Source organism: Eschscholzia californica, unplaced genomic scaffold, assembly GCF_041429995.1.
Source record: "Eschscholzia californica isolate CP2 unplaced genomic scaffold, dmEscCali1.0.p SCAF_4, whole genome shotgun sequence".
Taxonomy (NCBI): domain Eukaryota; kingdom Viridiplantae; phylum Streptophyta; class Magnoliopsida; order Ranunculales; family Papaveraceae; genus Eschscholzia; species Eschscholzia californica.
Window position 1 is genome coordinate 21,013,996 of NW_028238461.1, and position 25,645 is coordinate 21,039,640.

Here is a 25,645-nt window from a genome sequence, read left to right on the forward strand (position 1 = left end):
CAGTCCGAGACTCTCGGGTCTCGGACGTCCCAGCGCGCGGGACGCGTCTGGGACATCCCAGTCCGAGACGGAATAGGATTCCGAGACAGGAGCGTCTCGGATATCCCTGACGCGTCTGGGACGCGCTCGAGGGAACCTATTTAGAGTCTCGGTCTAGGACCGAGACACTGGACGGGCGTCCGGATGCATCCAGGATGCGTCTGGAGCAACCAGAAGCATCTCGGATGCGTCTGGAGCAACCAGAAGCATCTCGGATGCGTCTGGAGCAACCAGAAGCATCTCGGATGCGACTGGAAGCTTCCGGACGCAACTCTGGTGCGACCGGAGCATCCAGAAGCGTCTAGGACGCGTCTGGACGCGTCCAGAAGGCATCCAAGATAGGATGGCCTCTCCGTCTGTGCACAGAAGCGTCTGGGACGCGACTGTGGAGCACGGGTGCATCTCGGACCGAACATCCGAGATGGCACATGTGCTGTCCCGAGACCAGACACGTCTGGGAAGTTCCAACAGCTCTCAGATTAAGCATCCGAGAGGCATATGCAGCGACCGGATGGTCTGGACATCTCACCCGAGATGTCTATGGTCTGTCCTAGGACAGAAGCGTCTAGCTGGGCTAGGATGCGTCTGCCCGAGAGACATAGCACGGGAGGAAGGTGCTGTCTCTAGGACCGGACCTTGACCAGGCTGAGTCAAGAGTTGACTAGAGACCAGTCAAGGGACTTTGACCAGGGTTGACTCAGATCTTTTTGAGTGAGACTCAAGGGCTTTTTTTTGGGCCATGATCTGAAAGGGAGTTTTTCAGACTTTTCTCCCGGTTCCGAGCATAATTTTTCCGACTTAGACCCGGGTTAGAGGAGTACCCGAACGGAGTTTTTCCTTATTTTGATTTTGGAAACAATTAAGGAAGAAACATAATGTTCTAGTTTGAGTATTGAGAATACGAAACTATAGAAACATTAGACATAGAGATGTCACAAATTCCCACGAATAGCTATGCGATAGCAAAACCTAGAAACGAATCTAGGATACATACTTTATTTATTATGATTGTCATATTTTTGTATGTATGGATGTATGTGATTGCGTAGAATAGTATACCTTTAGATAGGATTATCGTTTCTTGTTCTAAGCGCAAGGAGTTGTGCCCGAATAATACTTAGAGTATAGGGTCTTAGAATCTATTGACGAACTGAATGATGAGATCATGGTTCAAGTGGGAGTAGTCAATAGAGGTTCTTGGATATGAATCCAATCGAACCATAGGCGAACAAGAAATAAACTTAAAAGATGGGATCTTTTAAGGGGTAATACTAAGATTTAACAAATCATTACGCAAACCCACATAAACTTTTACGTAATAAATCATGAATGGTTATGCTAGAGTTCACAGTAACGCAACTTGATAAATTACGTAATAAGTCCCAAAAAGAATTTTGAGTAAAGCCTACCAAGATTAAGACACCTGTTGAGCCCTTGTTCATCGATGGTGGGTCATGCCAAAGCAGGGTGCCATCTTTTACCTCGGGACAATACGGGTAGATCTATGAAGAGGTCTACATGCCTAAATGGTTATTCTCAAACGAGTCAGCAAAAGGGTTTTGGACTTCGAGGCTAAAGGACGATTTAATGTTTAAATCGTTAACCAAGAGTCATATGAGATATGATCAGTAAGGAGTTACTCACCCAGGAGGGTGAAGTTAAGGGCAGTGCCAAAGTACGCTTAACTTCACAGGAATGGGATCTAGGAATTATATTATTCTAAGGGGACAACAAAAGTAGAATAATATAGGCAAATTAAGAAAATTGTCAGGATAACAAGTTTAATCACTTTCGCATTTCTTACATGTAGTTTAATTATGACAACAAAAGACTCAAGCAGCATACGCTGGCTTCTGGAAAAAGAAAAGTTGAATGGTGACAACTTTATGGTATGGGAAAGGAATCTAGGACTCGTCCTAAGATCCGAACATAAGGCAAACGTATTAGACACACCTATTCCTGTTCTCAATGAAGATTCGACTGAACAAGAAAGGGAGCAAGAAAGGAACATTCGGAAGAGGTCCGAACCCATAACATGCCTCATGTTGGCAACCATGGAACCTAATCTTCAGGATAAGTTCATAGAGATGGATGCCTACACCATGATTCGACAACTTAGGAATTTGTTCCAAAAGAAGTCAAGAATGGAGAGGTATGAGATTTCAAGGACGATATTGGATATGCGTCTTGAAAAGGGAAAGCCTGTAGGGCCACATGTTTTCAAAATGATTAGTCTTTTTGAAAAACTGAATCGACTGGGAGTCGATAATGGCCGAGATTTTGCCACTGATATTATTTTGCATTCACTTCATAGTGGGTTTAATCAATTTAGAATGCACTATAATATGAATGGCTGGGACAAATCTCTAGAAGAACTACACGCTATGCTCCAAACAGCCGAAGAGAACATTGTAATAGCTGAACCTAAGAAAGAAGTTCTAATGGTTCATAAAGAAAAGGGATTTAAGAAGGACGGGAAGCAGAAATTCAAAAGGAAGAAAACGGGTAGAGTGAAAGGTAAAGAAGTTGCCATGAACAAGAGTACCCATTCTGATTCCAAGTGTTTCTATTGCGATGGCACGGGCCATTGGAAAAGAAACTGTCCAAAATTCCTGGAAGACAGAAAGAGCGGAGCTGGGAGTTCCGGTCAAGGTAAAAATTATTAAAAGTTATTCAATTAAATACACATTCCTCAAGGTATGCGATACCTAAAAGACTCTTATCATTGTGAATGACAGGAGCAAGAGGGAGCTGAGTATTTATTGAAGAGGAGATGAACCTGTCAAAAGCTGAGAAGGCAAGAGTTGCTAGAAAAGCTGAAGAAGGATCATAGACTCGATAGGCAATACTTTAAAGTAGTTTTAGTATTTCTTTCTCTTTTTAGAACATTAACTCTGTAATGAGATTATGGGAGTGAATAAAATATGAGATATTTTATGATGTTCTTAAAAGAGCCTATCTAACTTTTAAGTAATTTTAACGAACGATCCGACTTAGTCATTCTAAATCTTGTAAGAGTACAAGAGTTCAGTTAATCGTAGAAAACAATGTTGGACATGAAAGTCTGCGATTAGTATGATTAGAATGGACGTAAGACTTGATTGTGGAGAAGTTTTAGAAACAAATCCAAAATCGAGAAGTGGGTCTGGATGACTAAAGAATATGATGAGATCATAAGTTCGACAGTCATCGGTCTTCCAAAACACAAAGTCTAATACGTATCTGCCAAACCACTAAAAACCTAAAAGCTATAGTGAATAATTGAGTCCATCCGGATATGGATATTATTTTAGAAGGAGTTCTAAAATTATCAATTATTCTAATGTCTAAAGCGTGTTAGACATAAGTTCTTCAAGAAGAAGAACAGGGTTTTCTCGCCAAACATCGGAACACAATGAGATTGTTGCTCTCGATGGTGTCTTCATTAAAAGGAGGGTCCTTCTAAGAAGACAAGTGGGAGGAAAAATCGAATGGGATTCGATAAAGAGCAACAAGAGGAAGTAAGGAGTTACTTACCTTAAAACAAAAGAGAGTAAGAGTTACTCGGCTTAAAACGAAAGAGAGTAAGAGTTACTCGGCTTACGTGACAAGGGATGTCGACTTGAATGGTTCAAGGGACGATCGCCTGGAAACTTCTTAAGGAGTTAAGAAGGTTGCTCAAAAACCCCAATGAGTCTTGAGAAGATTCAAAAGAACTATAGCAGAAACCACTCTGAAATTGGATCGGAAATCCAAAGAGATAAGAGTAAGAATGGTTAAATCTTGTGAGACAGGAAGGTAAGTGGGAGTGAAACAAGAGTTGTTTCAGGTCCTGTATGTAGGAGACATACAAGAAAGGACAAGAAGACGAGGGTGAATTAACCATGGGCATCAAAAGTCTATGGAGATAGACCTGAGATGATAAAGACTCGTTCAAAAGGAGTTTTGGAGAGGTCTGAATAAGAAGTTCTCTTGGAGAGAAATTCTACCCAACTCCCGTGATAAACACAGGAGAGACACTTATGTTAGAAAACATAAGAATGATCATGAGATGATTGTTGTTTACCCGTACATCTAAAAAGTACTTGGAGTACGAAAAGATGTCGTCGCCCATACAAGTCAGAAGATTGAAGAAAGTCATAAAAGTAATCTTCCGAAAATAAAGATAGGAATCTTTTAGGAAGGGCTAACAGATGGGAAAGAGTTTTCCATGCTGGGAGTCGTTACTTAACTCTACTAGATAAGAAAGTAAAATTAGAACTTGGGAAGTACTAATTTCAGTGGGAGAAAAACTGATATTATCATAACAGCTTACGAAGAGTTCAAAAGCAAGATAATTACAAAGCGAAGTGAAAAGGAAACTAAACTGTCACCTTAGAACGATCATGAGATGCTCGGGTCTAAGGAATTAGGATCCAGAAGGAGAATCCTAAAAGGACTTGTAAAATTGAGAACGTGAAGGAGTTCACGCGGGTGCTCAAATTTTACAAACTCTTGTTATCCGAAATAAACTAGGTTTATTTCGTCATCTAAATTGTGGTTTAGAATTTAGACGACAGTCCAAAAGGATGGAGTGTTCCAGGTAGGTTTATTAGATACGTGATCTAATGAAAGAAACCCTACTAAGTGAACATGGAAGCACATCATCCTACTATCCCTAGTCCAGGTCATTAGTTGGACAATAATGACTTATGAAGACTAGCATGAGTGATTGACAAGATAGCGTTGTTTATTGGGCTATGGGAATAGGAGTATTCAAAGGTCAACTTCATGGGTGTATGGTTGATACACTGGAAACCCGCCGAATGAGAGTACTTCAAGAGTTGAAGTTATAAGATGTCATAACTCTCATTTAAGCAAATTGGAGAGATTCCTCAAAACATGAGTACTCACTCAGTTTATGGAAGGAATGTCGAACTTTGGTACCGTCAAACGCCATCCGTAAAAAGTGGTTATAAAAGCGGCATACTGGGGGAGACAGGATAGACATGAAATTGAGTGGGAGTACAAGAATGGATTATGTTTTCCTGAGTAAAATCAGGATAAAGTATCTCCGGGCCACTTGATGAGAAACAACTGAAAAATGCATGGTCGTGCTCAAACGGATTAAGAGTTAATTGTTTGGATTGGAAGTTGTTCTCGGGATCAAGAGAGTCTGATAAATATGACATATCAGATGAGATACGAAAAAACATGGGAATCGAGCATTGCACTTGTTCTAAGTACAAGTGGGAGACTGAAGGATATGATGCCTAATGTCTGAAGGAATGGTATCCTTCCGAAGGAGTGTCCTTCGACCAAGGATGCAATGCGTGCAATTTGGCTATTAGGATCTTAATGACCTTATTCGGAAGATCATTAGTCCGGTCCAATTAGGGGTTGTAATGCTTAGCTAGAAGCCAACTACGATCGTCGAATCAAGAGTTGATTCGCAGCTAACATAGACCGGATCCTACAAGGGTTACACAACAGAATAATGATTTGAACGGAGAGAATTGACTAGATGGATAATGGCAAATAAGTGGATTGGATCCGTTATTGATAAGTCCTGAAAGATTCGGAGAAGTCCGAAAGAGATAAACATGTCCGGGCCCAAAAGGGAGGCCCGGAATGGCTTTAGGGAAGCCGGCCATGTGATGGCCGGCCAAGGAAATAGTGCCGGCCATGTGATGGCCGGCTAGGCCCTAAGTGGGCCGGCCAAGAAAGCCCATAAAGGGCTATGTTGGCCGGCCACACTTAAGTGACCCAATGGAGGGTATTTTGGGTGTTGCCTAATAATTAGGTTTATGGAATCCTAGTTTGAGTCTAATACCTCTTCTAGGGAATTCTATATATACCTAATTATACAACCTAGAGAGAGAGACATGCAACTGAGTGTCTGAAAGAGTTTCAGAATATACATCTCAGAGAGAGAGAGAGAAAAGGAGTTTTCTCAAGTATCTAGTCAAGAAGAAGGAGTTCTTCATCTCAACCTTCAAGAAGGTCCTAGCTGACTGCAAGGAGGGAGTTCAAGTCATTATTCCGTGTCTCAAGTAGAGGAGCTACATTTGGAGCTCTTATCTTCCGAATACTGATCGGAATTTAGTTCGTGGGAAAGCGATTAAAAGGTAATCTTCTTTCCAATCTAGTTCATTGGTATGTTCATGTATAGATCCTGGATATAGTGTTTAAACATATGATGTTTGAGATTCCGCTACCAACACTATTCAATTAAGTGTATGAGATACACTAGGTTATTCCCCTACACTAATGGGATCACTTGGCGCCGAATATGGACGAAGGTGGAACTTGTTCCGCGTGTGAAGATGTTTATATGGAGGGTACTCCAAGATGCATTACCTACTAAGAAGCGTGCACTTCGATTCAATTCACAAGTTTCAAAATTGTGCTCTGTATGTTTGAATGAAGAAGAAGACATTGACCATCTATTCCGGAGATGCCGACTTGCCAGGGAAACTTGGATGAGCCACCCTCTACAACTAAGATTGGAAGGATATATTACCTTTCCCACCTTACTGTGTAAGTGGTTTGAAGGTAAAGAAGAGGAAGAAGTGATTGCATTGCGATGTTATGTGGCTTGGTTCATGTGGAAAGCCCGAAACAAATGTGTATTTGATGGAACAAATCCGAGTAGTCAAGTCATAATCAAAGATGCTACGACTATGATGCAAGACTTCTCCGATGCAAAATTAGAATCTCCAATTCAAGATGAAACAAGTAAGATTGAACTCTCACCAAGTTGGAACCCGCCAGATCGAGAGAATTTGAAAGTGAATTTTGATGCCGCTTACAAGGACGGAAAGGCAGCATTAGCTGCTGTGTGTAGAAACGCAAAGGGTGAGTTCATAATGGCTCTATCCCAGTCAACTAGAGCTCTTTCGGCTACGGAGGCTGAAGCTAGAGCAGCTCGATTAGCTATAAGGTTAGCCACTGACCTTAATCAGTATGGATGTACCGTGGAAGGTGATGCGTTAGTAGTTGTAAACGCTTGTAGCTCAATTGATGATGAAATGCCTTGGAAGATTCGAGCTCTAGTCGTGGATATCAAGAATGAAAAAGCGAAGCTAACGAATTGTTCTTTTTCTTATTGTACCCGTCAAGCAAACCAAGTCGCGCACTTGTTAGCGCAATCAACTTTTAACTCTAATGAAGAAGTAATGGAGGAGACAATGAATACTCCTCCATGTATTGTAAGTCAGTTGGCCATTGATAAAGCCAACTGTTGTCTTCAATTTGAAAGTTAATAAAATTAATAAAACTAGGCAATAGCCTATTTCCATAAAAAAAAAAACATAGAAGTAATCTAATTTTACAAAATGAGTAGCAAAAATAACATTTAACAATAAATGAGTAGTAAATTTACAATTAGTAAATTTAAAAAACAATACAATAATAATGAAGAATTACATGCATCTTCTCAAAGAATTGTCAAATTCTCCTTCCTTCTTCGAAACAAAGCATTCATCGCCAAATTCATTGATTCATTAAATTATTTTTTCTCCCTGAAAAAAATATGAGACAACATTAAATCCTCCACAAAAAATAATTATCATTCAACTCTCTGTTGAAGGTAAAGATCACAGGGATAAACTTAAAATATAAAATTAGTTGGACGAAACATTACTATGGAGCAATGGAAGCAATTTGATTCTTATATCACCCGAAAATAAAAATTAAACATCAATTGACCAACCTAAGAAGAAGATAAGAACTTTAAAAACTCAAACAACCAAGGTTGTGTTTGATAGCAAGTCGGGAAATGGAAAAATAATAGAGTAAAATTTTCTTCGAGAATTATTTTCACAATGAAACATTTTCTCCAAAAATATTTTCCACATTTCTAATGTTTGGTTCGCTAAGAGAAACAATTTGGAATTTTCAAACTCTCCATTTTTGGTTGATGAAGAAAAATTATATATTGCTTCCTAATTTTTTTCGTTTTGTAATATTCGGTTTAGTAACGAAAAAAAATCCAGCTAGTTTAACGCAAAAATCATCATATTTGGGTTTTAATGTCAACAAATTTCAACAACAATAGCATACAAATTTAACAACAATAGCATACAAATTTAACAACAATAGCATTCAAATTCTCCATACCTGGTTACTCTTCCTCTTGACATTGGACCAATAGTGGAAGATATCAATCCTAAGAAAGTGATGGCTACAATTGAGGACAACAATATCAGGGGCAAATGAACTAGTCAATTTAGTGAGAACCTACTGTATAGCTCTAACATCTTCTGTCTTCTCTTTCAAAATTGATTAAAAAGGTTTTATTTCTTGCTGAAAAGATTAGGAAATGGGATGAAAACCAGGAAGTCCACTTAGTTTGTAAAAGCTTCTCCATGTGTTCGAGTTTTTGTGGAAGAGAATATATTTCATCTCTCTCATTCTGGTCTCTCTCACTATCGAGGGTTCATTTTTCAAGTTCTTCACAGACAACTCGAAGGAATCTGGTTCAAAGCCAACAGACTCAACTTGATCAATAACACCATTGTAACGTAGATTCAATTAATTTATTTCTTCTTTTAGACGGTAAATCTCTTCCCGAAGAGCATTTTTTTGATCTAAACGAAGTTCAACTACTTTTTTGAATTAATCTTTTGCCTCCTTCAAGCCAAGAGAGTTCCATTTCTTGAAGGATCAGATAAAAGAGTAAAATTGAAACTAAATCAGATTTAGATGATGCAAAAAATTGTCTTTAATCTCTTTGTTTTAAAAGAGAAATGAAGATGAGGCTTCAAGTGTGAAATTTGAAGCAGCTCTTCGGTTGTTGTTTCTCTCTCTCTCTACCTTATCTAGAGAGAGAAAGAGTAGAGAGAGGTTGTTGCTTGAAGGAGAAAGTTTTTCTTCCGTTGGAGAAGGGTAAATAATTCCACCTCTTTTGGGGAAATTTTAGAAAAAAAAGCCACGTGACACTAAATTTCCCTTACTCTAAATTGACTACCAAACACAAGGAAAATATGATATTTTGAAAAATATGAAGAATAAATAAACGAAAAAGATTTTTGAATATTTATTTTGAGAAGTTACTTAATAAGGTCAATTTATCTCTCCTATTTTCTCTCTCTCACACGTTTGAATTTCAATGAGAAGAAAATCGAGAGACATTTAAGGAAGTTGTGAAAATAACCGACTGAATTTCAATGTAAATGAAAACGTGGAGAATATCAAGGAAGTTATGATTTCGTGGTTTTCAAATTTATTTATTTATTGACTCCAATATCCTTTTGTTTTGATCTAAATTACAGAGAAAGGATTTGATATCATCCGTCGGATGTGAACGACCAACAAAAATAAACGGCCAGACTTATCTTCTGGATAACTAACTGAGCTGTTTTAATATAATAGATTAGGAAACTTTAATACTATGTAAAGGGATCCAGTAGTGTTTAATTAGTGCAATTTATTAATAAAATTTCAGTATTTCTTAACTTTTTGTGAGTTTTTTCAAGTTCTAAGTTCTGGATATAAATCTAGTTTTTTTTTTCAGAATTATAGCTGCGTCACAGTATTTTCTGATTATAAAATGAAGTGAAAAGACTTCTATGACTGATTTTATTTTGGGTTTAGATTTTACGTTTATTTTAGGTTTAGATTTTACGCGTAAAGCGATAACAGTTTCATGGAAAATCTATCATGAAAGTGATATAAGGGCATTCCATTCAATACCTATTCATGTATTGATCTTATTTTGACTGTTTTTATGCACTTACTAACTCCTCCTAATAAAATATAGGGAAAGTAAGAGTGTGAAAGAAAGGTATCCAGAGTCTAAAAGCCAAAGAAATTCTTACATCCGACATACTATAGTACGACTCTTTTACATAAGTTCTCATGCAGTTATTAGAATATGTATTAATTTACGCGGACAAAAATTTTCTAGAAAGGAGCTTATGTAGGACTAATATTTTTAGTTTAATTTTAGTGACTTCAGTTGCATATCTCGTGGAGACTCAATTAGGATAAGAGCCTTTCATTATTAAAATTTAGTGCATTTCAGGTATTTTTTTAGTACAGATAGGAAAAAGTGTCAGCTTAAAGAAAAATGAGTATCAACTAAAAGAATATGAATAGGTTTTGTGTGAGGAAAACCATTAACCTCCCTTGTATATTTATATTGTTAATAGTTTACATAAATATGTAATTGACATAGATAGCTATACACAAGAGAGGAAAGAAAATACATAAGAGAGGAAAGAAAATACATAAGGTAGGAAATAGTATATACAATATGTTGGAAAGAATCAAGTCCAATCTCATCCAAAATCTTTAGTCAATTATTTCCTGAATCTGATTATTGTTACCATTATTACCCTCCCGCAAATTGAGCTTCGAGGAGACGCGAAGGTTCAATTTGGGACAAAGCTCCAAGAACCGGAAATGAGATAAGCTTTTCGTCAAAATATCAGCGAGTTGATCATGAGATGGGACAAACTGAATCTTCACTGATCCGGCTGCCACCTTTTCCCGAACAAAGTGGTAGTCCAAAGCAATGTGCTTAGAACGACCATGAAACACTGGGTTGGCAGTCATGAGGATGACACTTTTATTGTCACAATAGATACTAATAGGAGTAGATAGGCAAATACCCAATTCTTGAAGAATATAACCAATCCAAGTTAAGTCAGCAGTAGTGGAGGCAAGAGCCCGATATTCAGCTTCGGTGCTGGAACGAGAAACCGTAGGCTGCTTACGAGCACTCCAGGTGAGAAGATTCCGACCAAGAAAAATGGAGAACCCAGATGTAGAACGACGTGTATCAGGGCAACCTGCCCAGTCAGCATCAGAGTAAGCATGAAGAGAATTAGAGGCAGAGTCCGCAAACAACTGTAAACCCATGTGAATCGTCCCCTTAACATAACGCAATATGCGTTTAACAGCTTGAAAGTGGTCAACTGTGGGAGCGTGCATAAACTGGCACGCCACATTGACTGCATAGGCTAAATCTGGACGAGTCAACGTAAGATACTGAAGAGAACCCACCACCTTACGATATTGAGTAGGATCTGAAAAAGCAACACCCTGTTCTGACAATTGAATGCCTGTAGTCATAGGTGTAGAAGCTGGTTTGACACCCTCTAAATTTAAAATTTTAAGGATGTCTAATGCATATTTAGATTGAGTAAGTAAAAGACCATCCTTATTCGAAGTTGCTTCAATACCCAGAAAATAATGTAGTGAACCCATATTCTTCATATCAAACTCAGAAGATAGTTGAGAAATAATAGTATCAATGGTGGAGGAATCAGCTCCCGTGAGTATAATATCATCAACATAAAGCAACAAATAAATCATACCCACTGGAGTCGTACGAATAAAAAGAGAGGTATCAGACTTACTAACACGAAAACCAATACGGAGTAGGTAAGAGCTGAATTTGTCATACCATGCCCGAGGAGCCTGCTTCAAACCATAGAGAGCCTTGTGAAGACGACAAACATACGATGGATGGGAAGGATCAACATAGCCAGGAGGTTGGGCCATGTAAACCTCCTCAGTTAGATCCCCATGAAGAAAGGCATTCTTCACATCTAACTGAAGAATGGACCATCCACGAGAAACTGCAATAGATAAAATAATCCGAATAGTTGTAGGTTTGACCACAGGGCTGAAAGTCTCATCAAAATCAAGTCCAGGTTTCTGAGTAAAACCTTGGGCAACCAAACGGGCTTTATACCTGTCAATAGTGCCGTCAGGTTTGAGCTTAGTGCGAAAAACCCATTTAGAACCAACAATGTTCATAGAGGGGGCAGGGGGCACCAAAGACCAAGTACGTTGTTTCATAAGAGCTTCCATTTCTTCTTCCATAGCACGTTGCCAATGTATTGATTTACTAGCCATACGATATCCCCGCGGTTCCGTGATAGCAGATAAGGCAGCATAAAAGCTGGAACCAGAAGAACCAAAAATATCAGAATCACGGGGAGAAATAGGGTGCCGAGAATATACCTGAGATGGAGTCGTGTCAACTAGTAGAGCATCACGCATGATTGAGTCCATCAACCTGTAACCTTGAGGACCACACTCCGAGCTAGAATCTAATGAAACCGTCGGAGAAACCCCTCCCGTAATCGAATCCGTCAGAGAACGCATGGGAACCGGAGTAATACCTGCCAAAGAACAAGGACCCGATACTAGAGGAGTGGTAGGAGTAGATTCCGGTGGTGTAGTAGAAGGAGCTGCGGAGGGGCCCTCAGACGAGACTGAAGGCACCTCCCCAGTAGGTGCAGGAATAGGGGTCACGAATGTACTGACAGGGGTATCAGATATTTTAATTAAGGATAATTTAATTCAGTCTGTTTCCAAGAATTCTATGTCTTCTACTTGTATTTCTTGTAATATGAGTAAAAGTCATAGACTTCCATTTACTTTGAATAATAAACGAGCTTCTTCTCCTCTTGCTCTTGTGCACATTGATTTATGGGGCCCTTCTCCTGTTCCTAATTCTAATGGTTTTAAATATTATGTGCTTTTTGTTGATGATTACAGTCGATTTTCTTGGTTTTATCCACTTTGTGCTAAATCTGAATTTTTTCAAGTCTTTGTAAAATTTAAATCTCTTGTCGAAAATCAATTGGACTCTAAAATTAAGACTCTTCAATTAGATGGAGGAGGTGAATTTCAAAATACTCAATTTTTAAATTTTCTAAGTGAAAATGGCATTGACAGACGTACTTCTTGTCCGTATACACCTGCTCTGATACCATAAAAGAATATGAATAGGTTTTGTGTGAGGAAAACCATTAACCTCCCTTGTATATTTATATTGTTAATAGTTTACATAAATATGTAATTGACATAGATAGCTATACACAAGAGAGGAAAGAAAATACATAAGAGAGGAAAGAAAATACATAAGGTAGGAAATAGTATATACAATATATTGGAAAGAATCAAGTCCAATCTCATCCAAAATCTTTAGTCAATTATTTCCTGAATCTGATTATTGTTACCATTATTATCAACCCTATCTCTTTGTCTTCTTAATAGAAAATAACGAGAAATATAGTCTAGTAGTCACTCACAAAAACAACCTCCACAAAATTGGGGATGTTTTAAAATTTGCAAATCTCTTCAAACTTATGTATCCTTTGTTAACTGAAACCTTTAACTACAGGTAGGAAACCAAACCTGATGTTGCTAATATTACAATAGACTAAGCAGAAAATGCATAAAATGTAGGATAATGCTAGTCGGACTCCTAAGTGTCGACAAAGTCACGAAATCAGGCACTTTGAGAGTCTCGTTTTGATTCAACAGTTGCGATTAGTACCTTTGGTAAATCCCTAGCCATCTTCTTCCATTTGCCCTGAGTCGAAAACCCTCCTCCATCAACCATCTTCTCTGTAATACGGGTGTTCCTTTGTTTTCGACTGTTAAAATCAGTCTTTTGTACTAGCTGATTTCTTTGTTGTTCTGTCCCAGTAATACACATACTTCCTTCAACAATGAGTTGCTTCCCTCCATCTCCGTTAACTTGATCAGGTCCCCTTAGGTTAGCTATTTTCTTGTTTACCAGTTCATCTTTCTGTTGATAATTTCTCCCTTCTTCATCGTTCTTCTCATTCTCCACTTTCCTCTTCAATTTCTGCTTAGGCTCCTCTTCCATTAGTATCTTTGTACTCTGAATAAATTGTTGAACTATTATCTCAGTAATTGTGTCTTCATCTAACATACTAGTTCCCGAACTTCCATCTGTATTCCCCATTGGAAACATATGCTTTCTTGATATCCCAGTAACTTTTATATGCGGTTTTTGTACTGTCCGACTTTGTTTTTGTGTAGTCAGCATCTCTTGTTCCTGCTCAGTAATCTTCAACACCTCCATTGTTGTTTTACTAGTATGTCTTTCAATTCTCTCCTATCCATTTATTTTTCCTTTGTCATATCTAGGGTTTCTTTTGAAGCTTGCTTTGATATCATCTGTAAATCTTGGAAGTAAAAGAGGTCTTGCTTGTTCTTGTTTTTCATTGGACCATTGGTCCGATATTGCCTCTCGTACTTTTGCTCAAACTTCACAATCGGCCATTACATGCCTAATTTTACCATAAAAATAACAACACTTCAATAATTTTCATATTATTTTATTTGTAGTAAACGGAGCTTGTTATCCTATAAAAGAACGGTCGAGATCGGTCGGGATCGTAGTCAAACTTTGAAAAATATTGTTTTGGAATGAAACTGAATCAGCAAGTCAAAGATTTTGTTGTGACAAAATCAAATAAACCAAGAAAAACAAGAGGAATGATAAAGTTACAAAAGATTTTGACATAAAAAGGTTCCCAGCTGATGTGGCGGGTGTGGTTTCAAACTTTGACCAAATCTAGGCCGTTGAGAGATGAAAATCACAACCGCCACATCAGCTGGGAACTTTTTTTTGTCAAAATCTTTTGTGATTCTAGCATCTCTCAAAACAAGAAAAGTAAACAATCACACAGACTTTGCTGTGATAAGATAAGGAAGTTACACAAGGGATATTTTTGAGAATTTGATAGTAAGATTTCTGTAGGATTTTAGTTTATATAACAACTAAAATTCCTAATCTCACCGACACGCCGCCTCACCGACTATTTTTTTTATAATTACAGAAATATACATGGATATCACTAACATTAAGAACCGCCTTAACATAAGCTCTGTTTCGCATACCAACTCTGCCTCAGAGATTAACCCTGCAAATGTGTCCATAATTTCGTGCCGGGAACGTTGGCGGGTCGCAAACTGAATTAGTTATCGACAAATATTCAAAACACTTTTAACCCATTTTGTCAAAATCCTCTGTCGAGATGGCACTCCCGTATAATATTATACAATAAAGTGAGCTAAAAGAGATTGTTCATGCAAAATGCCCACTCATTTGACTCTAACTTTTCTTTTTGTTGAAATATTAAATGTCATTAATAACTAATTAGTGTGCGACTACAGTACATGTAAGAGATACAAGATGGAATATAATTCCATATAGTGTGCCTATGTGATCTTGCCCTTTTCACTAGTGCATCTACCTGTCAGTTCCTTGATCGAAAGATGTATGTGAATCGAATGTTGTTGAATTGTGTTCTTAGTTCCTGGATTTGCTTGATGTGGAGATTGGTGTGCCATTAAATGGTAGTCTTCACGTTGTTTAAGAAGGGAATGATACTCCGATTGCCGCTTTCGATGTAGATGACCTTGTAGTTCTGTTCTGCTGCCCATATTATCCCTTCTAATATTGCTTTCGCTTCACCTTCTTTGTTTGTACGAGCTCAGAGATTGATTGTTTCAGCTCCAATGAAGTTCGCATCATGATCATGGACAACTATTTGCATTTTAATATTCTTTTTATGATTAGTGAAAGAGGCATATGTGTTAACTTTTAGTACAAAAAATATGCCCATTGGCCAAAACTGTCCCCGATAAACTATGAGGGACGGATAAAATCTGACACCTAAAGGGTGTCCCAAATGGTATTAGGACAGTTATAACGACCGATTATATCCGTCCCCAATACTTTTTTGGGACGATTCCTAATTGTCCCTGTTTAAACGATTACGAGGGACAGTATTTTACTGTCCCTCAATGTTTGGCGGGAATTTTAACTGTTTACCGTTTGGGACAATGAACATCCGTACCTAAAAGTTTTACGGGAGTTTTCTCCTGTTAGTATTTGGGATAATTAATAGGCGTCTTTATGAATTTGGCGAGAATTTTATGTAGCTTGTATTATAGTTAACCGCCTCCATGTAAAATTGGCGGAAACTTTCTCTGCTTGCATTTAACACAGCAAATATTAGTATTTTCGAATCCCATACCAACAACAAGTTATTATCGACAACCATATCACAATAAGGTGGTTTTATAACCAAAAAAATACTAAAAGTGGTAGGATTCGAAGACATAATAGTTTCACCAATTTTGGTTTTTGAGAACAGATATAAAGATTGTAAATGAAATAATGTAGACTACTAGGATATGCTGAAAGTCTAAATATCAGAGTTCAGATTTAGTGTATAAGTATTTAAGACAGTAACCTATTGGATTCTCCAATTTTTGCTAAATTTCTTTCTATATTGCTTGTGTTATTTGGATCTCTCCACATACTTTACTCTCACCAGTCGATAATCTACCTAGCATCCTTGGATAAGAAACTGTTGTTTTTTATTTTACGTGCATTTCGAAGATCGTCAACATAATCACCTCTCTCGAACACAGCTGCAACTCCTATTTCGGTGCCTGCACACAAAATGAAAGCCTTTTGAGAAAACGACAACCAAGCCCAAGTTTGATCGACATATGGTATGGGGAAAACATTGGTTAGACACATATTAACTTGTAAGAATATGGTTTGAGAAAGAGATGAAGGATGTATGTACCTGCTGTGGTGCCATCTTTTTTTAATACAGTCTTCAGCTTAGCCAAATATGCCAATGTTGTGCTGGGACGAATTCCGTCATCCACAGATATCGTAACAGGTTTTCGTCTTCAGTTTTTGGGTCCACGGTCTTCAAGTTAAACATGAAAAACTTGTCGGTTTCACAATAAAAGTAGAAACCATCCTCTCGAACATAAACAACTAACAGATTGGATACTACCTTTATGGACAAAGACACCATTTCAGCTTTAAATTTGCGAGATAACTATAACAGACTGCAGCATCCGTAAAACTCATAGCGTACTTTTCTTGCTCCATTCTTGTTACATCATTACAATGGGCAACATTTTCAGACGCGGCACCCATGGGTAGAAGACAATCTTGGGCCTTTCGAAATTGTTTGCCTGATGTAGTTAGGAATCAAATGTTTTGAAAAATACATTGTGACAAACATCTGGGTTATTTCAGTTTGAGAAGAATATTAAGAGAGTGTACTTTGAAATTGATCGATCCCTCCCAGGCCATTGGATTTACTGTCATGGACTCCAACTCTTGTACCTGTTTTCGGAAGAAATTATGTAAGGGAACAACATAGTGAATCACATCCCTCCCAGGCCATTGGATTAACTCTAACCATGGCTTGAATGCTTCTTATGACCCTTCATCATCTCATTATAGCTTACTAGAAATATATTGGGGTCAAGAAAACATAGTAATAAAACTACACGCTTTGATTTTCTCTAATAACCAAGGAAAACCCTAAACAAATTTTTGTCTTACATTAGAAATTAAGTTTATGATTTGAAAACCCTAAATAGTTCAAATGGGTTCTTACTCATAATAACTATGGTTAGGAACAAAAAGAAAAGAAGATGAAGAAGAAATTTAGTCATAGTAGTAATACCTATAGAAGCAGCCGACTTGTCTTATTTGTTCAAGTTGATTGTTCGTAAAAATTTGTTCTAGCCTCTTCACTGGAATCATTCAATCAATAATGTGAAAAATAGTTAACAAAAGAAAAATAAAACTAACCTGTTGGATGAAGATTAGCATAACAAGAACTGTGGAGAAGAAGAACTCGGTCATTCAATGGATACAATCTCAAAAGTAGTTTGTAGTAGTTTAAGAAGAAGAAGAAGAGAAGGGGAAGAAAAATAAAAAGCCTAACCTGTTGGATGAAGTTTAGGGGATCAGCACCTTGGAGAAGAAGAACTCGATCGGCTGAATTTGAGAAACTGATGAAAAGAGGGAAAACGTGGAGAGGAAAAGAATGGAACCCAAAAAAAATTTTAAAATATAAATGTATTTGGATAATTTGGGAAATATATTTAGCCCCAAAAGTGGGCGCATTTTTTTTTATTTTTTTGTTACCCGCTACTCCAAGAATCTGTCCCTAAAATGCTTTCATTTGTCCTATTCTAGTTTTATTAGGGACAAATATTACAAAGTTGTCCCTATTGTTCATGAATTAGGGACAAACGTAAAAACGTGTGTCCCTATTGGACCTCTTTTTTGTTGAATTTAATGAATGTATAAATTGGGGGTGGCCATTTACATTGTTTACGAGTAACTTTGGTTGAAATTTGAGTAGTCGTCAATTTTGGGAATGCTAGTATTTGTTCGATGACTTGTTTGGGGAAGTAAATTGTACATTGGAAGCATTGATCGCATCGAGCTTTCCAAATGAACCATAAGATTGTAACATAATGAGAGATCAATTACTTGTAGTTATTCTGTTTGATATGATCTTTTCATGAGATAATTCATCCTACAAGAGATGAAATATCAGTAGACATGACGTTAAAGTAAAACCAAATATTTTTAGCAAAGGAGCACCGTAATATATAAGCCCCTAGCTTTACCTTGTGAGGGTAACAATACTATGAGATGGATGTTAACTAAGATTTACCAACACATAGTAAATGATCAAAACACCACCACCAACAACAACAGTGAAGTGTAGTGGAATTTCTTCATATGGCATAGGGGCCCTCCCAGTACGTCAATGCATTGGTAGATATATTGGAAACTGGTAAATATATCGGAAACCAATACGAATTCATATTGTTATATCATTCAAAGTAAAACTAGGGTTAGATATATTTGTGTTGGAAGGGTCCACTAGTAGTCAAATTTACACTGTATGGTTTGCTTTTGTCAAAATTGAGGTTCACTTTTTTATGTTCAACACTTCACATGTTTCTTAATTTCTTTTGGACTTGTGATGAGACATGAAAATGTCCCATTTGAGTCTTTTAACTTAGACTAGTTAGTCCAATTCGAGCCGTTACTCTGATGAATTGTTTGTTTTGCTTTCTCAGGTGTCTTTTACGGAGTTCAGGGTGAAAAACAGATGAAATCGGGAGAAATTAATGTCAGGGGCATTTTGGTCATTTGGTGACAGGGGTAGCATGGTAATTTTGGATAATGTTGATGCTCGGATGAGAAGAGGGGTCCATGACGAGTCCTTAGGAGAAAACGGAAGTCAAATCGGAGTCCGGATGAATAAATTAGAGCAAGTCAAAGTTCGGGTTAAATTTGGTATACTAAAAGTCAAGAGGGACACGTGGCATGCATCCGGCAAGAAATCGAATGGATCAGGGAATGCGCGGGCTACTTTCTGTCACGTCTAGAGGTACACCAAGATATACGCCTGACCCGGACAGCCCAAACCGACTCGATGACGTCAGCTGACGTCATCATCTTCTTCTTCCTTTTATTATACCCGAGAGCTGTCTAAACGAAGCAGAAATAGAAAGAGAGCCGAGAAAGGAAAGAAAGGAAGATACGGGGATAGAGAAATTGAAGAGAAAGGAAAGAAAGATTGGCTGAGACCGAGAAGAGAAAGAAAGAAATGATGAAGAAGGAAGGAAATCTAGAGAGAGAGAGAGAGATATATATTCTCTCGGCTGAAGAACGAATTCTTCTTGGGGGGTGATTCTATAAAAACAGAGTGAAGAAAGGAGAGAGGGACATCTCGACTGGAGGGTCTTCCTCTGGTAGCTCAACCAAAACCGACTATATTAGAGAGAGAAAGGGGAGTGACAGGAACCAGACGATCATCTCTTCGCTCAACATCATCATCCATCTTTCATCTTCATCTTCTGAATTTCTTTTAGTGACAGAGAGAAATTAAGAGAGGTTGAAGAGAGATTAGACAGAAATCACGGGTTTAGCAGAGAAAAACAGAGAAGGAGAGGTTAGAGAGAGAAAACCGATCATCATCATCATCTTCTATCTTTCTTATTCTTCTTTTGATTGTAACTTTTTAGTGAGAGAAGAGATTACAGAGAAAGAGAGAAAGTTAGAGAGAGAGACAGAGGGATATTGTAGAGAGAGAGAGAAACAGATTCTCGGTTTTTAAGAAAGTAATTTGATTTTTCGTGATCTTTTGATTTCTCTTGTTAATTTATACTTCTTAGTGAGAGAGAGGAAGATTACAGAGAAAGAGAGAGAGAGAGATTACAGAAAGATTGAAAAAGAAACAGAAAGAAAGAAGACGAGAAAATAATTTTCTCTCAGAGAATTCATTTCCGGGAAGACGAGAAAATCGTTTTCCCGGAGGGTGCGTTTGGCAGAATCTCGGAAAATCAGAAGGAAATCACTTCCTTAGGCTCTGTTTGGCTGGAAAATTAGTAAGAAATTCAACTTTTCTACTTTTCTTTTCTTTTTCTATATAGTTAAGCTTCCATCCTTTATCATGAAGAACTAATTTTCTATCTAGGGTTTAGATGAAGTCGTAATAATCATTTTCTCGACAATTTATTAAAGTTTTTACCATTTTAACGATAAAATCTTCCGGGTTTTTAGACCGTTCATGGACTGAAAACCTGAGTTATATAAAGAACTATCTAATCAGACCAAAATAAATTGTCGTTAGAATTGTTAGGAGAACGGATTCAGAAAACCCTAGCCTCTCCCCCATTTGAGTTCCTTGTATCATTTGTAATTATTTTATTTCCATAATTTTATTTTAATATTTTATTCAAAACCAAAATCGAATCATTACAAAAACCGTCTTACTTCCAAGTCTTAGAATAGGTTTCACTTAGTCTCTGAGGAACGAACCGGACTTACCGGAATTATCACTTGACGCCCGTATACTTGCGGGTGGTGACCTATTTAGGAAACTTTTTAGGCCCATCAACTTGTCCAGTAACCTTTCCAATAAATAGGGACCTATCCTACCTCTTTTCTCAATCAGATTCTCTCTCTCTCTCTCTCTCTCTTAATCTCCTCCTGGAATTCTGAAAGTTGATACATGATGACTGAAGCTATGTTGATGAATGAACTAATTCAAGCCAAGGAATTAGCAAAACAGCTAAAGTTTCATCTTGACAAAGATAGAACTTCAACAGGAGAAATATTACTAGATAAGATTATTTCTTCTTTTGATAGGGCTATTTCAAAGTCTTCCATGTTTTCTTTACGAGATCCACTCAAATCCTCTCTAAACCCAAAGAGAAGGTACATATACATCTTGTCTTGAAACTATGAAGCAAAGATAAGCTTTGATTAAGTTTAATTAATTTCATACTAATCATATATTTTTTTTGTTTATGCATGTGCGATGTAATACAGAAAAATATTAACTGAAAAAGTTAGGGTTAATCCATCAGATAATAATGGGTTTGAAGAAGTTCCAGATGATGGTTATAGTTGGAGGAAATATGGCCAAAAAGTCATTGTTGGAGCAAAGTATCCAAGGTATACCTGATAATCATCATAAACATTTATTTATTGATATATAAATCTTGTCTGATGAAACTTAAACAAACTCCTTTCCTGATATCCACTAATAAGAGATAGAATATTCAAAAGAAAAATTAGAATCAAGCATATAAAGACAAAGAATGAGACAACCAGACCTAGTTAAAACCCCCACTAATCTCAATAAAAAAAAGGTGTATATATGGCAGAGTTCAAAATACCATGGATATGGAGATGGGATTCGGATTTAAGCCTATTAGGGAAATTGAGTAGTTTCCATTCTTGTGGTGTTGGTTGGTGTTTAATGTTCTCTGTGAAGTGTAGACACATAAACTCTTAACAAAAATGTGTGCTTCGACCAAAGTATAAGGAGTCTATGCGTTTATGAATTCAAATGATATTTTTGTTTGTTAGGATTTATAATTATTAATTTCTTTTTTAAAAAGCTTTTTCAAAAAAAAAAAAATTGAAGTTTAACGATTTTTTTTTAAATCCTTATTTTCCGAAAAAACCGTTTTTTGAAAACATATTTTTTTCGAAACCAAAACATTTTCTTTAAAGCCGTTTTTTCCAAAAACTAATTTTCTGAAAGAATTGGGTCAAAAATCAAGTTTTTGAAAACAACGGTTTTTTAAAAAGAAAAATTTTCGAGCCGTTATTTTATAGAAAATTTTCTTTGATTGATTTAAGTTTAAAATTTTGGTATAATGGTCCAAAATCCTAACAGATCTTAAGCGGTAATGTGAGATTTTGGTCCAATACAAATTTAGATCTTAGAAATCTTTAAGATTCAAGAATCCTATAAATTTTTGTTGCCAAATATGTAATGGAATCTTAAATCCTACTTAGAAATCCTGCATCCAAACAGGGCAGTACCCCTATGCCCCACCACTTTACTTTCCTGAAATTCATGGACAAATACTTTATGTTGATCTAAAATTTATTATACTTTACAGATGCTATTATCGATGTAGTTATCGATATGCACAACAGTGTCTTGCTGTGAAGCGTGTACAAAAATCCAGCAATCCGTCTATCTTGGATGTCACTTACTTGGGAGAACACACTTGCTTTGACGTCAATTCATTATCGTATAATCTAAATAAGGAACAAAACCAGAATCAACTCGAAATATATAAATGTTCAAAAGGAGTAGTACTTCTAGATTTTGAGAAAGGTAAGAGTGTGAAAGTTGAAGAACAGAACCAGTTTGACTGGTGTCGTGACCAGGGTAAGAACCATGCAACTAGTGAAGTTGGAACTAATGTTACCCCAACGGAGCCCAATTCCGAATTATTGGATCAAATGTTATCGGACCTTAATATGCAATTAGATGCTCCACTCAACGATATGAATTTTGAATTTCCTGCTCCAAAGAAGAACCTAGACTTTCAATTTCATTCTCCAATCAACCACATGGACCTTATATTTGATAAGGTAGATATGAATTTCAAATTCCACTCTACAGGATCCAACCCTACCTTTGAGTTTGATATGGATAACTTGTTCAATTGAAAGTATGTTTTCTTTTGATACGGTTGTATTTTGCTTTTAGAAAATTATTATCTTGAATTATTATAAATTTGGAATATATTGCACAACACAGATCAAGTCATGATCACTTGGAAAATATGAATGCCTCTCCTACTAATAAGAAAGTGATTTCAACAAAAAAGAAATACTAATAAGAAAGTGGTTGACCCCACTAGGACAAAATAAATGTCTCCTGCCAAGTCGGATAATAATTGCAACCTATAGCCATTGATTCCCCTCAAATGATTGTCATGTCAATTCTTTTTGCGAGGGACTTTGGGAATAAAGAAATAGCTGTAGCAAATAAAGATTTAGTCAATTAAGATTGACTTGGAGGCGTATTTATTTTTTAATCCAAAATTCACTTGATTGTAGATAGCCCCTCAATCTTCGTCTTCATCTTCACCCATCCTTCACCATCACAACTTTCGACTACCATCACCACCTCTCCTCCGTCGCTACTATTTCCTTAATCTTCATCATACGGCTTGCAATCAGACCCACATCCCTGGGTTTTCAGTTGATTCAGCTTTTGTTTCAAACTTCTATATATCCTCTTCAAAATTATCAACTAGTTGGGGAATTAGTCTTTTGTTAAAACCCTAATAAGAAGACGATAATCTCCTATAATAAAATCGAGGGTTTTGATTTTTATAAAGAGAATCGCCTCACTGAGAAAAAAAACCTTCAACCATTTTCTCATAATGAGAATAATGAAACATAAACTGCAGGGGATCGAGATCATGGTAGTGGGGTGACTTTAACTTTCAGAAAGTTGGCTTGTATTTCATTTAAATCTGGAGCTTAGGGAACAAGGAGACATTTGATTAGGGTTCTTTGTGAAGATATTGAGATTGGGTTTTCATCAAACACCAGCGGCGTAGGTAATTTTCTAGGTACAAAGGCGTAGGTAATTTTCAATGGATATGGAACTGATAAACATGTAGGAGTAAATTGTGGCATTTGTAAGATAATCTGATCCGAAGAAAAAGACTTACTTTTAAGTGAACTTCATAAAAAAAAAGGATTTTCATCAAAACATGTCTGGAGATATGAAGATTGTCAGCAAAAAATCAAGACATCTATAACCTTTGTAAATAGGAGAACTTCAAAAGTATGTTCAGAATATAAGAGGCAACTTCAAAAGCATCAAATCAGAACTTCCTTGGAATTGATGCTTGAAAACTCAATGTATTCCCCTTTCATTTATTTTTGTCTTCTTTCTTTCAGCTAGCCCGTCCATTTTGTTGGGGAGTGTATGGACATGAGACTCTCAAGAAGAAGTCATCCTCATCAAGGTATCCCTTAAATTCTCTTCGGCTAACTCAGATGCACCATCACTCTAAACGAGTTTGATCTTAACACACAAAAGATTATCATATGTAGCTTTGAATTTCTTAAAACAAACAAGACTATCACAATTTTGTTTCATAGGATTGATCAAAAGAACCCTGCTAGGCTGCTAGCTATAATCATCTAAGAATATAATATAATATGTTACTCCGGAACCTGTAACAATGGAAGAAGCCCCCAGATATCACAACGAATAAGATGAAGAGGGGTTGGAGTCATATTCGTAGACAATTCAAAAAATTTGGCATTTGCTTATGCCAAACTGACAAGAGTGACATGTGAGGCATGATCTTCAAAAGTCGTTTCATTCATATGAGGTTTGTGAAGAGCAGCATGACCAGTCTCCTACAGTCCTACGTACGCCACAATGTAGGAGAGACAACTAAACTTGCACATAAAGCCTCTTTCGAGTTGTATTTAGATTATCAAACTCAATAGGGTATCAATTACTAACCATCTGTAATTCATCATAAAATGATCATTAACTGACGAAAAAAACACTCTCAAAAAATTTGTCATGAGAATCAAGTACTTCAAAAGACAATGGAAACGAAAAAGAAGAAATTGTATAAAATGGTCTTCAACCGAAACAAAAAATACTCTTCAAAATTTACCACATGAATCAAGTATTTCATGACATACTGAAAAAAGGAATTTAAATGTTAGTTACAAATAATTAAAAGATGACAGTAGAATGGTGTCACAAACAATATTGTGATGAGGTAGCCTCTTAACAACAATGGCTACGTCACAAACAAATTGCCATTTTAAAATGTTCTAAAAGGCAAGCTGAATGATGTCTGCTTTTGTCCAAAAAATAATGAAGAAACCCTACCTCTTTTGTTTTTCATGGCAGTTATTTAAGTATTTAGTTCAACAAAAAAAATTATTTTAGTATTTAATTTCAACCGCGTATTATCTTATTCAAGTTTGACTGCTGGATAAAATGTGTTTGGATATTTAAGAAGTTGATGGGTAACAAGGGGAGGTGTTCCTGGGATACATAAGCTTAGTCACGATTGTAACTTTACTTTTCTTAAGTATGAAAATTTTGACCATCTTTTAATAGTAAAGAGGAAAAATAATAAAACAACTGGAAAAATAATAAAACAACTGAGTCCGTTACGTGAAGTATAAGTCCGACCGTCTATTTTTATTAAGAGTTTTATAAAATCATCCGACGCCTGATATAAATTATTGAAGTTGTTCATTTGCAGGAAAGAATTTCATATAATCAGGGCGTTAGCAAGAGGGATCTGCCGCGTCTGTAGGATTATTAAAATTTATGAGATTTTGAAAACAGATGACAAATTAAGAAGCTCAGATCTATAAATGACTGTAGATCATAAGTAAAATGTCTAATATCCACTATTATAAATGTTTTCTATTACAATATTCTTGAGGTACGTGCTGTTTATCTATGGGCATTGTTTATAATATTATAGGACCTATGGATATGATATACAGATATAGTAAGAAATATGTATTTTAAAAGAAAATTTCCAACAACAGAAAATTTCCAAAATAGGCAACAAATGTAGATACGGAAATGGAACAAATACAATAACAATGAGACAAACGTACACATTAAAAAACAGTTACTCGTTGGATGGTGAAGAAATTATATGACATCTTGTATTTGTATATTTTGGACTGTTTTTTTGCTGTATGATT

General features: G+C 36.7%; 2 protein-coding genes and 2 long non-coding RNA genes across 4 annotated transcripts; 3 read left to right on the top strand and 1 right to left on the bottom strand.

Annotated features, from left to right (window-relative positions):
* Positions 1–6,323: 6,323 nt before the first annotated feature.
* On the top strand, positions 6,324–7,262 carry LOC147543583 (uncharacterized). Its single transcript, XM_086635473.1, has one exon. It carries the CDS (start codon positions 6,324–6,326, stop codon positions 7,260–7,262), a length of 939 nt encoding a protein of 312 aa, XP_086491599.1.
* An 8,719-nt stretch (positions 7,263–15,981) lies between these two features.
* Positions 15,982–17,592, bottom strand: LOC147543584 (uncharacterized). Its single transcript, XR_015224142.1, has 5 exons — positions 17,280–17,592; positions 16,871–16,933; positions 16,596–16,779; positions 16,377–16,505; positions 15,982–16,236 (listed from the first exon to the last, which is right to left on the bottom strand). It is a non-coding gene; the product is annotated as an uncharacterized LOC147543584 (long non-coding RNA).
* A 1,765-nt stretch (positions 17,593–19,357) lies between these two features.
* On the top strand, positions 19,358–19,768 carry LOC147543585 (uncharacterized). Its single transcript, XR_015223844.1, has 2 exons — positions 19,358–19,574; positions 19,676–19,768. It is a non-coding gene; the product is annotated as an uncharacterized LOC147543585 (long non-coding RNA).
* An 805-nt stretch (positions 19,769–20,573) lies between these two features.
* Positions 20,574–22,743, top strand: LOC147543586 (putative WRKY transcription factor 46). Its single transcript, XM_086637803.1, has 3 exons — positions 20,574–20,842; positions 20,957–21,082; positions 22,042–22,743. Exons 1-3 carry the CDS (start codon positions 20,637–20,639, stop codon positions 22,598–22,600), a joined length of 891 nt encoding a protein of 296 aa, XP_086493929.1. The 5' UTR covers positions 20,574–20,636; the 3' UTR covers positions 22,601–22,743.
* Positions 22,744–25,645: the final 2,902 nt, after the last annotated feature.

What these genes read in the sequence shown, in the direction of transcription:
- LOC147543583 (XM_086635473.1), top strand. Translation starts at nt 6,324, where the DNA reads ATGTTTATATGGAGGGTACTCCAAGATGCATTACCTACTAAGAAGCGT.
- LOC147543586 (XM_086637803.1), top strand. Translation starts at nt 20,637, where the DNA reads ATGATGACTGAAGCTATGTTGATGAATGAACTAATTCAAGCCAAGGAA. An exon ending in TCTCTAAACCCAAAGAGAAG is followed by an intron (nt 20,843 to 20,956) that starts GTACATATACAT and finishes GATGTAATACAG; the next exon opens with AAAAATATTAACTGAAAAAG. An exon ending in GTTGGAGCAAAGTATCCAAG is followed by an intron (nt 21,083 to 22,041) that starts GTATACCTGATA and finishes TATACTTTACAG; the next exon opens with ATGCTATTATCGATGTAGTT.